Source organism: Rhipicephalus microplus, chromosome 3, assembly GCF_043290135.1.
Source record: "Rhipicephalus microplus isolate Deutch F79 chromosome 3, USDA_Rmic, whole genome shotgun sequence".
Taxonomy (NCBI): Eukaryota; Metazoa; Arthropoda; class Arachnida; order Ixodida; family Ixodidae; genus Rhipicephalus; species Rhipicephalus microplus.
The window spans coordinates 8782953-8799058 of NC_134702.1; the positions used below are offsets into that span (position 1 = coordinate 8782953).

At 44.2% G+C, this 16106-nt stretch overlaps 1 protein-coding gene across 2 annotated transcripts in view; it reads left to right on the forward strand.

The window, feature by feature from the left end:
• Rrp6 (exosome component Rrp6) overlaps positions 1-16106 on the forward strand; it is a 95776-nt gene that overhangs the window by 29603 nt on the left and 50067 nt on the right. For both annotated transcript variants that reach the window (XM_075888832.1, XM_075888831.1), the window contains exons 4-7: positions 1147-1251; positions 2376-2557; positions 7178-7253; positions 15437-15550. In XM_075888832.1, the coding sequence (XP_075744947.1) occupies positions 1147-1251; positions 2376-2557; positions 7178-7253; positions 15437-15550 (477 nt within the window). The remainder of the gene's footprint in view (positions 1-1146; positions 1252-2375; positions 2558-7177; positions 7254-15436; positions 15551-16106) is intronic.

Here is a 16106-nt window from a genome sequence, read left to right on the forward strand (position 1 = left end):
CACAACCACCTGAACACATCAGTAATTCTACAAGGCTTGGAGTGACGTTCATTAAAGAGTAAATATTTAAAATGTACTTGATATGGCACACACAGAAGCCTAGCTCAGTTGTTTGTATACAAGTGTAATCTTGTGTACTTGCTATGTACATGGTACTTGCTGTTGAATCTTGTGCCGTTACTTTAGTGCTTTTTTATCAGCTCTGTCTTTCTGTTGGAGAGTGTCGATACAAAAACTATGACATTAATTAGAAATTCTTTTGTGGACTTCTCATTTGTGGGTACTTTGGGCACTTCTGTTCGGTTAGTGTTGACTTGAAATAGGTAAAGCCAGGAAATAGTAATGGTTTCTTGGGTTAACTGGCCACCTTGAAAAGCAACATCTGAACATGCACTTCGGTAATTATCATAGCAGCTGCCCATACTTCTGAAGGCATAAAATTTGTATCGCATGCCTCCCACATGAAACTGTGTGCTTAGCAACCGAGAAGTTTGGAAAGCGTATAATAGTATACATAAATATAAGCGCAGCACTGAATTGACGAGGACGGTACAGAGAGACCACACTCAAGCGCTTGTGTGTGTTCTCTCTGTCTCGTCTTCGCCAATTAAGTGCCGCGTTTACATTTGTAAACAGGCTACACCAACAAGCTACCCTTAATATAGTATTGTAACTCCTGCTATGCAGTCACTTTGAGCTCAGCCATTGGCATCATGGTGTTAAGGCAGTAGACATGTAGGGACATGTGAACTTATGAAAGTTAGTTTAGGGCAGGGACATTTTATTGGTTTTTTTAGTTTTCAGCGCTGAATGACTTTAGACTGTGTGCCCCTGTCGGCCCCATACTTGGTGTATTTATCTGTCCATACTTCAGTCTGTGTCATCCATAAACAAAAGAATAGAGGTTCGAGGGTCATGGTTCAAAATTCAAAATGGCATAGGAAGAGCTTCTGAGAACAACAAATGCAAACTCGTGCTTACGATGAAATTCTTTATTAAGTATGCATGCATTTATTGCTTTCATTCGCCTGACCAAGGGAATAAAAGAGTGAAAATGGTGGCTGGGGTGAAGAGGCTGCATATTTGAAATGTCTCTACGGAGAGAAAGGGCCGCTTTCTAGTGATTTATGGCCTGTCACATTCCAGGGAAACAACCTTGACGAGGCGGATGGAGTCAAGAAAAAGGCTGACGATGTTGTTCTTGTCACTGTGACCGCAAACAGGCCTATTCACACCAGCTGGAACAAGAAGGTGAGAGTGTTGCCTTCGTTGAACTTGATGGAGGCTGGGCTTGCCTCATGTAGTTTGAACACCTTGTAGAGAGTGGCGTGAACTTGAGGCAGCACCTTGTGGTGAAAACGATTTTATGAAGGGCTATGTAGTGTCTTCAGGGTTGAGTGCATAATGAAATGGAAGTCTATACACAGTAGGCCTCCTAATGAGCAGTATGAATTCTAAGTTTGCCTCTTTTTCTCTATTTGAGAAGTCCAACTTTCTACAGAAAGGAAAACCAAACAGAAAAAAAATAATGGGACCATTTCATATGGAGCAAAATAATTGGTGACTAACCATGTCACCTGTTGTTTTATTAAAAAAACAGCACTTCTTGCATCAGAAGTTTGAATCTTGTCTTTGGTCACTGTAGACTCGTTTTCTCTTGATTAAAGTATAGAACTAGAGGGCTTTTTATCTAAAGAGATTGAGCGTGAACAAATAGCAGGGGTTGTTGTGCATTTGAATATTGGAAATATTATGCCTTAAGAGCAAGTCTGTGTTGCAGTAAAAAAAAAAGATTGAATGTTGCAGTGTGTATATTCACTTCAAGTGGAATTTAAGTTATTCAAAATTTTTCAAGTATTGAAAATGGATTATTAAACGTTGCTCTACATGTAGCGTCTGTAAAGGGGGTTTCTCTGTAGTGGAAGTTTGCTATACCATGAGTACACCTATCCAAGAAAAAATCGCAGTGCCGCAAAGCCTCTCAATGTTAAATGAACTTATTATTCTTGCATCGATTAATTATTTTTAAGTTTAAAAGATCGTTATACCGGCCTATATGCTCTAAATACAGTAAATTCTATAACGTAACATATTTTACAGGTTGTCACTCGCCAGTAGCTGCTACTGGCATATGCTCTTTTTTATATAATGTGTGATATATACCATTAGAATTAATTTCAAAATTATTCGACCAAATCACTCTTTGCTTTGAACCTGAAGTTTACTTTTTGCTTGGGCCCAAAACTTATCATCACGGTTTAGTGGTGCGTGAGGTTAATAATTGTTGTTTTGTAGTGGAACGTGGCACAGTGCAAAAGGATAAGGATGAAGGTGAGAGGTGAGATACACAGAGGCAGCTGTGCGTGCTGTTTCAGAACGCCAGCAAGGCAGCGAAGTTCCACCTGCTGGCGGCCAAGAACGTGGTCCGGCCACAGATCAATTTCAAAAAAAAGGTAGACAACAGCAACACCCCCTTTGTTCCCATCCTTCAAGACAAGCCACACTCACTGAAGCCACTCGCCATTTTGCCCGAGAACACTTGCGATGGAGAAGAAAGGTGCGTCACCTTCGGCAGTTTGCTTCTTTTCCAGTTGTAGGGGTGGTGCAGCTGTGACAATTGTGCCAATTTGATACAATTGCATAATTTTACACCGAGCTGAGCCAAAACCACGAAATCATTGAAATTGCACCGCACTGCGCCAAAATGCCTGACTTGAAATTGTGTGACACTGCGCCAAAATGCCTGACCAGCCTCAAAATTTTCTCAGTTGCACTAATTTCAGCAAGAAATGGAGCCCACATTGTCCACATTCAGTTTAAGCATTATCAATAATCCAATCCAGGTGCGCTGACCCTAAACCACGGTCAGAGTCTAGCCATTCCACCATAACGTGAGACTCTCGGTGAAGCCACACATGAGGTGTGATCGACCAGATAAAGGAACAATGCCGCACACCTCTTAGTTTGTCGATCGCAGCAGATTGGCACGACAACGCAACTGCAAGACAAAAATGCATCGCCGTACCCACCCGCACTATGCGGGAAATATGAATCACCTAGTCAGCAAACACAACAATGGCACAACAATAGAACTAAAGCTGGAAGTGTATGCCCTAACTTGAAGTACTCAAAACGACGGTGTTGCCATTGATCACGTAAAACTGTGCATACCACGTAAAACATCTTTCTGTCCTGAATTCTCATCGTCGTCCTTCTGATAGATTTCCAGTGCCGACAGCAGATGCATGCAAGAGACTGTACCCTAAACCTAAGCCCACCATGAAAAGAAAAAAAAAGGGGGGGGGGGGGGGGTGAAGGGAAGGCGGTTCCAAAATTTCTTGGCCATTTCTATCCCATGCAAAACGCTGCTTGAGCCATCTTCGCTGCATCACATTGGTACTCTCCGGAAAAGCGTATTGTGATTTGGAAGGGGCTGTTAGCATTAGTTACGAAACAGAGTAAACTTTTCGGCTCAATTACTCATGCCCGTATTCCCCAAATAATTGTGAGCATGATTATGACCACCGACGTCTAAAAAAAAATTACTCGCAATCATTTGCAGCCGTGTGGCACATTTCTGCAACCTTAAGAAACAAGAAAACCATACGCCATGTTTTTTTCACCACTCCCACTTTTTGCTGCTTTACTAACCCTCCGAATTTCAAGGTCTCCAGCTTGGCAGATCCGCCTTTCAATCCATAGTCTGTCAAAAACTTCACAAACTCTAAGTGCTAATACTGCTTTTATTGAAATAGTGGTGCTCATGAGCACTATATGCACGATTTAGGAGCTCTTGAATGGTTTGCATATATTTTTGTTTCCTAGAAATAAGTTGTGTCTTTGGTATACTACTCCTAATTCGGGATTTCCTGATAAAATCTTCGTCTTTTTTTTTGTAACCCACACCAAATTTGCATTTTTATGGTATAAAAACATTTTGCTTCTCCAAAAGTTTTTCCGAATTCTATTGTGGCTTTTCAATCCCTGTAGTTAGTACTTACTGTCGAACATGATATAAGGGTGCATAACTCAAAAATATTTAAAATGCACGTGATGCATTTCTGTAATTGTTAGTTTTAGACATGGGCCATGGGTGAATATTAGAGCATTTCAGATATTCAATAGAGTATTCGAATTCGCTTTAACATGAATTTTATTTATTCAAAATGTATTTGAAATTAATGTAGATGTACATTTGACTGCATGTCTCACCTGCATAATGGCCAAGTTTCCCGGATTTTCAGGGAGACTCCCGGATTTCGGCCAATTCTTACTTTTGTTCGGTTGTCATGAAAAAATTCCTTAAATAGATATTTCTGTGAATGATTTGGTGACACTGGCAAAAATGCAGCCCAGTCCAATCCCGGCTTTCTGCAAAACCATTGCATTTTATTGTAAATGAATTTAGGAGGCATTAATCTAAACGTACAGTAGAATATCAATTATTTGAAACCGGCAGATACAAGTTTGTGAAATTCCCCAGTAAACATCCACAACATTCACTGGGCAAAAATTCTCTTGACATGGTCGGGTATGGGGACAATGTAACCGAAAGTGCATGCATGTACAATGCTCGACCAGTCAAATTGACGTTGCTTTCCACAAATGCTTTGAACAAAACCGGGGCAGATGCAATCATAGATAGCAAAAAAACGGCTTTGTTTTGAAGTCATGTGTGCAGCCAGCGCACGGGAATTGAAAACAGAACTACGATTCTCAGCAACTGCCACGCGATAAACCGCGCTCACAGCGAGGTAGCCGAGGTCACATGGCTAACGCAGCGATAGATTAAAGGCAATGAAGACGTAAAAAAAAAGGATAGAAGCGTTATGGCATTCCTCACCAAAGAATTTAGTAACATACATTGTCAGTAACATCTGGGTACTTTGGAATTCAGTTTTAAGTTGGTCTCAAGCGAAGCTTCGAACTGCAACACCAATGTTTACGCCTTCCCCCATTAATTTTTTTCTATGCTTTTTTTTCTTTTGGTGCAATAAAGGGGGAGGGAGGATAAATCAATGTGACCCCCCCCCCCCCTCTTCTCACGGAAGAAATCTGGATTCAGAATCCTTGAACTTGGCAGGTATGCACCTATGAAAAATGGTTTCACAACAGTGGGAAGGTGCTGTGCTGTGAAACCACCTATTCAGGGGAAAACCACACCTAAATGATAAATTTACGTGCTACCTGCTCCTCGACTAATTATGTTTTTATGTTTGAAATCATCTTATGTAGGCTTAAATGAGGTAGGTGTAGTAAGTTTAAAATGTAGTGTAATTGATCACTTATTACTTGGACCCTAATGCTATTCAAATCTTTATATCTTAGTACCATTCATAGTTGCTTTCACTTTACTTCGACACAAAAAAGTGACATTTGCATGTGCCTAGTTCCAGTTCTTAAACGAATTGCACATGTTAGGTCTTGACAAAAATGCTCATTTTTCTTTAGAATATGCGATATACAATATTAAACTAATTAATACAAAATTATTCAACTAAATCACTATTTGCTCTAAACCTAAAATTTGCCATTTGCCCATCATTAGGTTAGCTTATATAAGCAAGTAAAAATTGCACAGCAACTTTTTTAGCGCAAATTTTTTAAATTGGATGGCCAAAAAGGATTGTAAAGGCATGGAAACAATGCAATCCCAGTCGTCACACATCTTGAATCACGTGGTTACGTGGTTTTTTATACTGTGCTATTCATTTTTCATGCATTCCATTCTGTTATCCTGCCCTCTATGTGTGGTATACTTGTGTATCACCCATCAATCATAACTGGTGGTCATGTCAACTTTTTTTCATTCCTTGAAAATGAAACAGTTCTGCTTGTCTGAACATTGTAAAATAAATAAACTGCTGTTGAGCGTTTAGCATTCTTAGCGTCAAGTATTTTAGTGCCACATCTACCATTTGCAACCATAGTGGAGCCTAAAAAGCGGCTTTGCTGCAGTACGGTAGTGTGGTGAAGTGAGACATTTGAAAATTTGAAGGAGCCGTTTTCAATTAGACGACTGTATTGATCGTAAAGTTAGACCCTAGCGGAGCTAGAAAAACAGCTTTGCTGCGATACGATAAGTTAATGAGATGAAGCATGATAAATATTTGAAGGCGTCACTTTCAATTTGACATTGACTGTATTTGACTTTTGAAAGTTCAAATAGTCTAATTAGTGAAAATTCCAGTGCAAATCAAATCGAATAGCAAACGCCATTCACATAATATTCGAAATTTTAAATATTTCAACACATCTAAAAACAACTGGATATTTGAAGTCTGAACTCAAGTTACATGAATTTAGCAGGTGTCATAAACATTGATCTGTGTTGGCTTGGCGATGCACTTACAGTAGGGAGACATTATGAAGGAGTGATTACGAAGAACACAAGACACAGTATTGGCAGAAAGTTGCGCTCTTTCTGTCAGCACTGTGTCCTGTGTTCTTTGTAATCAGTGCTTCGTAATGTTTCCCTGCTGTAAATGCATCACCAAGCTAACATAAAGCCACTAGTACCTGGCATTTAATAACTTAAATAATCATAAAAAAGTGTTAATTTAAGGGCTCGTTTTTTTGTTAGACACAATATTAATGAGAACTCACCGACAATTATGCCAAGGAAAGTACTATAGGGAATATTAGAAATAATTGTAATGTAAATGTGAAGCAAGAAAAGTAGTTGAAAAGATAACGTACATGCCCAATACAGCGTATGGGAGGATAGCTGCCGTGGTAGCTAAGTTGGTAGAGCATTGAACGCGTTATTTGAAGGTCGCAGGTTCGGTTCCTGCTCACGGCAAGCTATATTTTTATCCACTTTTCTTTTTTTTCTCATTTACATTAGAATTACTTATAATAACATCCTCCCAAACTTTTCTTGGCAATATCTTCTGTTAGTTCTCGCTAAGATTGATCATAAATTTGAAAATGTTTTGAAAAGTAGCTCTCTTTTTAATTGAGAGCCATCAAATATGACATGTCAGGTACACAGTCTTTTTTTTTGGGGGGGGGACAGTAAATTTATTTTGTTGCTGAGCTATGTTAGAGTAGGAATTAATTTTAGCGGCCTGAAATCCCATGGACCCCGGTATGATATTGAGAAATGTTCAGTGAATGTGAGAAACTTAGTGCATATGCCGTGAGAGTGTAAGATGCCCTATTTTGCCCATTGCAGTTACAGCCACCCCTATGAGTGGGAGATAGAGCATTTTGAGCCATCACCCTCACAACTGAAGGCACCTTCTGAAGAGGTGAGGAAAGTGTGTAATCGCATGCTGAATTTTTTACCTGCTAAACTAGAGGCATCTCCTGCCACTTCTAGAAAACTTGATATTCACTTTTTCTTTGAGCTCGCAATTTCTTTCAGTTGTTAAAGGTACACTGGCATAAAAATTTGTGGCCTCACATTTTTTTGCTGCAATGTGTTGTTGGGGCCTGTTAGTCACAACATGGCACATCATTTGCTGCTGTTCATAACATTTATAAGCTCCATTTATAAGCTCCTCATTACCTCCTCATTACATAACATTTATAGGCTCCTCATTACCGACCTGTCTCGATTTTGGTTTGAGCAATCTCTAAAAACAACAAGCCGCCAAGTGGCGCTATCATCACCTAGTGTGTGCAATGCTCGACCATGTCAGCACACAGAACTGTGATGCACTTTCGCTTAGGGCAACAGTGTTGCCAAACACAAAACTTTGAATGGCCCTGCCGCGGTGGTCTAGTGGCCAAGGTATTCGGCTGCTGACCCGCAGGTCACGGGATCGAATCCCGGCTGCGGCGGCTGCATTTTCGATAGAGGCCAAAATGCTGTAGCCCGTACGCTCAGATTTGGGTGCACATTAAGGAACCCCAGGTGCTCGAAATTTCTGAAGCCCTCCACTATGGCGTCTCTCATGATCATATGGTGGTTTTGGGACGTTAAGGGGGGGCGCGGCAAGTAAAGTGCCGATTTTGGTCAAAATATGCGATTTTCTGATTTATTTTTTTTCGTAATCTTCAGACCTTCAACTTCCTTGTTCTAAAATATTACAGCGAAACGTGCGCTACAAATCCCGCAAATAGTGTTTTTGCCGAGGCTAGTCGCCGAAAAGTGCGAAAAAAAAGCCCCTGAAACGGTGTTGTTCACGCCGCACAAACGCGCCAAGTTGTTGACCGTGGGCCGCCATTTTGGTAGCTTTGGAAAGAGGAGAAAGCCGGCTTCCCGATGGTCGCGGTCTCGTATTTCGCCGAGTGAAAATAAAAGCGCGAGGAGCAAGTAAAAAAACGAAAACGAAGAACGGCAATTGGCTGCGCGGGTCACGTGGTAGCAGGCGCGACCTCTTACTGGTCAAAGCTGCGCCGCGCACCTTGGCAACCTTGGAAGCGCGAGCGCATCTGCGGCCGCCGTGTCGAGAATCATCCGGCGTGCGCTTCGTTTTTTGCCAGTTTGCTGTTTTTGTGATAGTTCGCGTGCTTTTTTTACCAAGCTTTGTTTACATCGGTGGTCTCTTCTGAGTGCTTGCTCATACTGCGGTGCTATGTTGTCGCAAAAAAAGTTCCGGAGCGTCCACAAGTACGGCAAGCGTCGGAAAGCTTGGAACAAAGGGCAGACGACTGCGGCTGCCGTCCCAGTCGCAGTTCCGGACGTAGCATGCTCTTCAAGCGTCACGGGGCCTCTACTCAGACCCTTCGCTGATTGTTGTGAGGCCGAGAGTGTGGAAGGTGCCACATCGTCGTATGTCAGACCGCCGGATGCCGTCGACCGTGATGGACGCTCTCGCGAACCCGATTGCGGTGGCACCGCGTCGGCAGCCGTTGCAACTCCGGGCGTGCGCGCGTCGAACATTCTATCGCGAGTTTCGGCCCAGATTCCGAGCAGTGAAGAAATCGCGCAGCGGGCGCAGACAAGGCGGGATGTTTTGGATGCCGTAGCATCGAAGTCCGCTTCAAAGCGGAAGCTCGAGCTTCTGAACGAAGGCTGCGACGAAAATGACGGCGGTAAGGACTCCACATTCTTCATTGTAAATAAGAAGATGCTGAACGGTCTGCTTTCGTCAGTAAAGTGCAACAAGTGCGACGAAGGGTCGATACGCCTCGAGACTACGCACTGCCTTGGACTCGCGGCGAGGATGGAACTTTTTTGTGACAATTGTGGCATAGTGAACAGTGCGTGGTCGTCCCCGAGGTGCTCCGGGCAACAAAAAACGAACCCCTTTGAGGTAAACGTGCGTGCTTTGAGGGCTGTGCAGTCAGTTGGCAGAAAACAATCTGCCATAAATGACATTTTTTCTGCGATGGACATTTCGCATCGAGCACTGCACCACAAGTCCTACCAGAGACTGCAAAGGAAGTACAGCCACCCTGCCACCACATCAGCTGCCACCCGCATTGAAGCAGAAAGTGCACAGAAGGTGCATGACATTTACAAGGACCTAGGAGGAGTGCCAGGCAACATTGACGTCATTTACGACGGCACGTGGATGACGAGGGGGCACAGAAGTCATATTGGCGTGGGCTGTGTAATCGAGTTGTACACAGGCTTGGTCTTGGACCACTGTGTCCTGTCCAACTACTGCCAAGGCTGTGCTGTTGGCCCCAAGCCTGGTGACGACAACTATGAGGAGTGGCTTGAGAAACACAAGCCACAGTGCCAAAAGAACACCGATGCTAATGCAGGCCAAATGGAAGTAGAAGCAGCGAGGATCATGTTTGAAAGATCGTTTACCAAGTACAAGCTTCGATACATCAATGTGCTCTGCGACGGTGACAGCCGTACGTACCTTGCCCTCACGCAAGACAAGGTGTATGGCTACATGTTGATTAAGAAACAGGAGTGTGTGAACCATGTGAAAAAAAGAATGGGCACTTCCTTGCGCAACCTTCTTGATGAGCACAAATCCAAAGGCCGAGGACTGAGCATGGGTGGCAAAGGCCGGCTGACGCAGGGCCTTATAAAGAAGTTGACGAATTATTATGGCTGGGCCATTAAGAGCCACCCCAACGATGTTCCTGGCATGGAGAGGGCCATCATGGCCACTTATTACCATGTAACATCCACAGACCAGGATCCACACCACGACCTGTGCCCAAGTGGGACTGACTCCTGGTGCCCGCACAATCAGGCATTGGCCAAGGGAGAGCCGCTGCCGCCTCACAAACATAAACTGCCCCCTCACGTGCGAGTGGCACTGCTGCCAATCTACAAGCGCCTCTCGAACAAAGAGCTCCTTGAAAGGTGTGCGCAGGGAAAAACCCAGAACGCTGTGGAGAGTATGAACAGCCTCATTTGGTCACTCCAGTCCAAGAGCCAGTTCGCCTCCCTTCGAAGTGTGGAAAGTGCAGTTGCAGATGCAGTCTGCCGTTTCAATGGTGGCTGCAAGAGTGCGCTGCAAGAGATCACTGCTCAACTGGGCTTCAATCCAGGAGACTGCTCTTTGCGGCGAGCAGCCGAAAAGGATGCCAAAAGGGTAAAGAGGGCTCAAAAGGCGCATTGTTCCACGACAAAGAAGCGCAAAACTGGGTTGCGCTCTACAGAGGCCAAGGCCACAGCATCTCAGGATTACTGCCCAGGAGGATTCTGAGTGTTTTAGGCATGTTGTGAACTTCCAAACAAGAGTGAACTTTCAAAGTCAGTTTTCTCAACTCTTGATTTTCGCCTATGTGCCTTCGCTAGAACATCTGTCATTTTCTAACAAAGACTGATAGAGTCGTTCCGTTTTTTGCACTAGGCTCAGGAGGCCTTTAGCAGTGCAATAAAGCTTTATCTCTCTTCTTACTCATCATTTAAAATTTTTAGAACACATTTTATAATTACTGCGATGTGTGCGCAAAACAACATCCATGTTTTGGAAATTTTATTTATGGTTACAAGAACTAGAAAAATCAACTAATAGCTTCTTTGCACAATTTGATGCTTTGGGAACATAATAATATGAAAAAATAATTTCATTTAGCAATAATTATCTCTTTAAGTGTGAAGAGCATTAATTAGTATAATTATGCTTGTAACTCAAAAAGTACAAGAGGTATTTGAAAACGGTTTTCATATTTGGAATCCTCACAATCATCCACATACACACACCAAGTTTCATCACAAACAGTACATTAATAAAAAAATTAGTTTTACTTGCCACGTCCCCCCTTAAACCCCATATATCAATCAAAACTTTAAACGCATGTGCTGGGGCAACGGACTCTCAAGCAGTCGCTGCATTATAGTCTGCCGTAGAAAAGGCAGCAAATAAAAAAATAGGGACTGTGATGTCATCATAACTTGTATTGATTGATTGATATGTGGGGTTTAACGTCCCAAAACCACCATATGAATATGAGAGACGCCGTAGTGGAGGACTCCGGTAACTTCGAGCACCTGGGGTTCTTTAACGTGCACCGGAATCTGAGCACATGGGCCTACAACATTTCCGCCTCCATCGGAAATGCGGCCGCCACAGCCGGGATTTGATACCGTGACCTGCGGATCAGCAGCTGAGTACCTTAGCCACTAGACCACCGCGGTGGGGCATCATAACTCGTATTGACTGCAGTGTGGCGTCGTGAGAGAAGTAGGGGGCTACCGTAGGTCACTTTTGAGGGGGTAGTGCTCAATTGCTCACGCAAATTTCAAAATTCATGTAAAATACCTTTTAAGCTATGTTCGCTGTTTATATTGTGTGGATGATATTCGCATGTCCACGATAATCGATCTTGCTGGCTATCTGGACTGCGAAATTTAGCGTCAGTACCCCTTTAAAAAACTGTTTGAGGCTTCACTATGCCAGGACTGTGGAACACAATTGTGGCTCCAATATTGAGCTTTTAAGCTCTGCAACAGTCAAGTTTGTAATTAGTATTGTTATTTTTCACAACAGGTGGAAACTGAGATATCAGTTTAGGTTATAGCCCCCTTCAGGCTACATACCTCAGGAGTCCTTTAGCAACAGCATCTTGTTCTAGACCTGTAGTATAGTGTTGGAATGAACCTTGCACAGACTTCGCGATTTTGTTCACGACAATTGTGCGTCACCTGATGTACATTTATTCATCAAGCAAACATCTTTCAATGTACAGCTTCGCTTGACTCTCCCTCCCATAGTCGATGCCATATGTGTTGCCCCCTACCGGATGAAATAGCAAACTCACACGTCTGGATAAAACTATGTCATGTTGTCAAATGTAGTGCCCTATCATGTCCAATAAACGCAATAGTGTGTTACATACAGGAAAAGCAAATGCAGGGGCAGTTTGTACTGTTTGAGCTGAAGACAAAGCTTGGTCAAACGTAGCTCATGAAAAACTTCATGTATATATAAGAAGGGCTACATGTCGATGCAGTTCTACATTGACAATGCAGAATGATATGAAATTGTTCCCACTGATGTATTTATTACATCTGGCTATGTAGAGTGTCATGTCATTGTAATGTGCTCATTGACTTAATAATTCTAATGCTAGCAATTTACAGGTTCACCACGAACACTTCTGTGTGTATACATAGTACTTGTGAACTCAGCCATGAATGTATTTGGGGCCAGCTGCTTCAACAAGCGTCTAACAGTTGTGCTCACATGAGAAGTATGATACAGCATTCATCTTCGGTGGTTTCGACTACTTTTGTGAGATTTGTAGAGGCGCTGGATGGTTTCATATACAGTCGCCGACCGTTTATTCGGACGCCGAAAATTCGGACATGCCCGTTTATTCGGTCATCTTCGTGGCACCGCTACTCGCCCATTGAACCTAATGTAAACTCACGACCGAAAATTCGGACGCCCCGCTGTGCGCCGTTCGATTATTCGGACTCCGTTTGACTGACCGGATGCGTCGCCGTACGCCATGACACGCTGACAGGGACGTTAACAATACGTTTGCTAGGTTGCCAGCACTGATATGCTGCACTAGCTATGGATGGACGTCGGGCCAGTGTCAAAATGCACGCAGAAATCGCCATTGCCGATCTCGAAGGCTATGTTTGGTGACACGTTTTTTTTCGGTTTTAGCCAGTCGAGCGGCCAAGCGAAGCCACTTACGGAGTCTGTTCGCTGTGGCGTTTGGCGTGGTTTGGCGTTTGTGTCAGCAAGTCAGTGGTGTCAGTCAGTTGCTTCTGCGGGTAGGCCTGGTTCGTCTTGTTCTCTGTGTTCTCGCTCTCTTGTGTGTTCCGTGGCGTGCTGAAATGGCTCCGACGCCACCCGTTGCTGCGCCGTCGGGAGTGAAGAAACGCGGTCAACGTGGGAGCTACAAGACGCTCACGATGGCGAAGAAAGCGGAGATAATTCGCCAGGTAGAAGGCGGCCGACCTCAGTCTGAAGTTGCTCGGGAATTTTCCATTTCCAAGCAAACCGTCTCGGACTACCTCAAGCAGAAGTCTAAGATCCTGGAGGCAGCTGAGAAAGCGTCTGCGGGTACGCAGAAAAATTTCCGGGACGGCAGCCACCCGCAGCTTGAAGAAGCGCTGAACATGTGGTTGAGTGCCACGGTGGCTAGGAAAATACCCGTGTCTGGCGATCTGCTGAGACAGAAAGCAGAGACGCTCGCCCTGCGCATGGGTATTACCGGCTGCAAGTTCAGTGACGGGTGGTTGCGCAACTTTAAGACAAGGTACGACCTGGCCTTCAAGCGAATGTGCGGCGAGAGTGGTTCCGTCGACGAAACGCTCGTGACCAACTACCGCGCCGACAAGCTGGGCGCACTGCTGCGCCAGTATCCACCAGAAAACGTCTTTAATTGTGACGAGACTGGACTTTTCTATAAGATGCTGCCCGACAAGACGCTAGCTTTGTCTGGCGAACCCTGTCAGGGGGGGAAGCATAGCAAGGAGCGACTGACAGTTGTTGTAGGAGGCAACATGATGGGGACGGAGAAACTTCCGCTCCTCGTGATAGGGAAATAGAAAAATCCAAGATGTTTTAAAGGCGTCAAATCACTCCCTGTGTGGTATGAAGCAAATTCGAAGGCGTGGATTACGCAAAACCTCTTCGAACAGTACCTTCGCAAGCTCGACCGCCGGTACGAACAGCAAAATCGCAAGGTGCTGATGTTCGTCGACAACTGCGGTGCCCATGGGCATATCGACAACTTGAAGGCTATGACAGTGGAGTTTTTGCCGCCTAACACGACAAGCGTGTTGCAGCCCATGGACCAGGGCGTGATCAAAAACTTGAAAGTTCATTACCGGTCGCGCCTCCTGAATCGTGTGCTGTTATGCGTCGACAGTAACAAAAACTACGTCATGGATGTTCTGACGGCCATCAGCATGTTGTCCGATGCCTGGAAGTCAGTGACTCAGGAAACGATCCACAACTGCTTCCGCCACGCAGGATTTATTACTGGGATTGAGGAGGACAGTGCCACAGGCCAGAACCCCGCGGTTGAGAGTCCGCCTACCGCAGCAGCGGACATTTTGGACGACCTTCGTGCTAGCGGAGTCGATGTGGGGGCGGGTACGTTTGAAGAGTTCGCCAACTTCGACAGTGCCGTTTTGCCTTGCGCAGAGTTGGACGATGACGAGATCGTCCGTCAGGTCTGCGAGCCGGCGCTGGCGGACAGTGACTCCGACGATGACGCGCCGCCCGCACCACAGCCATCAAATGCGGACTTAGCGCAGGCCATATCGATGCTGTTGTCTGTCTACAGCGACGGCCAGACACTCGCAGAGGTACAGGCCGACGTGGTCGCGCGTAAGCGTGCGTGTGTGCAGACGCGCATAGACAGTTTTTTCGGGCGATCGGGCCAATAAAAGTGCTTTTTTTCGAGTGAATCCGTTTTTTCGGACTCCCGATTATTCGGACTTTTCGGCGGTTCCCGTCGAGTCCGAATAAACGGTCGGCGACTGTATCTTTCAAAAGAGGGACTGCGTAGGTGTACAACACAAAATTAAATTGCGTGACTTGTTCAGTTAGGCCACCTTTCTTGAAATGCAACCCCTGTTTGTTAATGAGCAGCGACTAGCAGAAAATGCCATTTATATGCAGCTTTATGCTGTTTCCTGCTTCTTCCAAAACAGTAGATGCAGAATTTTCAAGTACTGATAAGAGTGTGTTACTTATTTAATTTATTTATTTGAATATACTGCAGACCGACATCTTGGCTCAAGCAGAAAGGGCAAGAAAGTTATGAAGGTAACGTTAACACCAACAATAAAAACAACAAAAGTGAATTACAATAAATATTAATCAACATGCTAAAAGAATCAGCAAGCCTGTTTAACTGCAACAGTTGCAACGAGATACAGTACATTAAAACATTAAATGCTAAGGAGATAATTTTCAAGTTTTAGAACCTTGTATTCACTTGCAAAATGCTCGTCTAGCAGGTAACTCGAGTCTGTCACAGTTCTGGGAAAAGAACTGCATTTTCATGTCTTACATCATGCAAGCTATCTCGGAAACGTTAATGTGATGTGCATCCAATGCAAGGATGCTTAACTTAACGTATATTTCTCTCAACTTTTCAGAGGCTTCCCCCACCTCTTGAGGAGACGCCCTGCACCATAGTGGAAACAGTCGATCAGCTGAAGGACATGTGTGAGGCATTGTCAAAAGAAACTGAGATTGCTGTGGACTTGGAGGTATGCGCCACGAGCGTTCCAAGTATTGAGTTTCGTTGGGCGAGTTTGTTCAGAAGATCAAAAGGGGGAAAAAAAAAAAAAACAGTAGTGCAAGAGGAATGACGATGAGATGAGAACACATATGGGGGCAATCTTATGTTCTTATGTCATCCTTATCTCTAGTGTTGCAGTTTTTCCTTCTCGTGAGTGTCAAGCGGTCGTTCTCAGAACAAGCTCAAAAGGAGTCTGTTCACCCATATTGTTTTGGGATTGTCTGCGCAGTACTGTAATTGTTTTAAAACATTGGCTAAGCTTGCATTTCACATTTTGCACCAGTGACCTCACTGACCATAGTCCCATTTTCCACTTACTGAACTACTTGATTGCAGTGCCAAAGGGTCAGCATGTTTACAAACAAATAGAGCTGTCAAAACCACCAGTCATAACACTGCAGTGGGAAAACTCGTACTGTAAAAAAAATTCTGTAGGTCGAATTTCAACTTTACATATGTGATTTTTTTTCTTTCTATTGTCTGAAATTGCCCTCAAAATGTAGTTGGCATTCTGAAGAAGATTG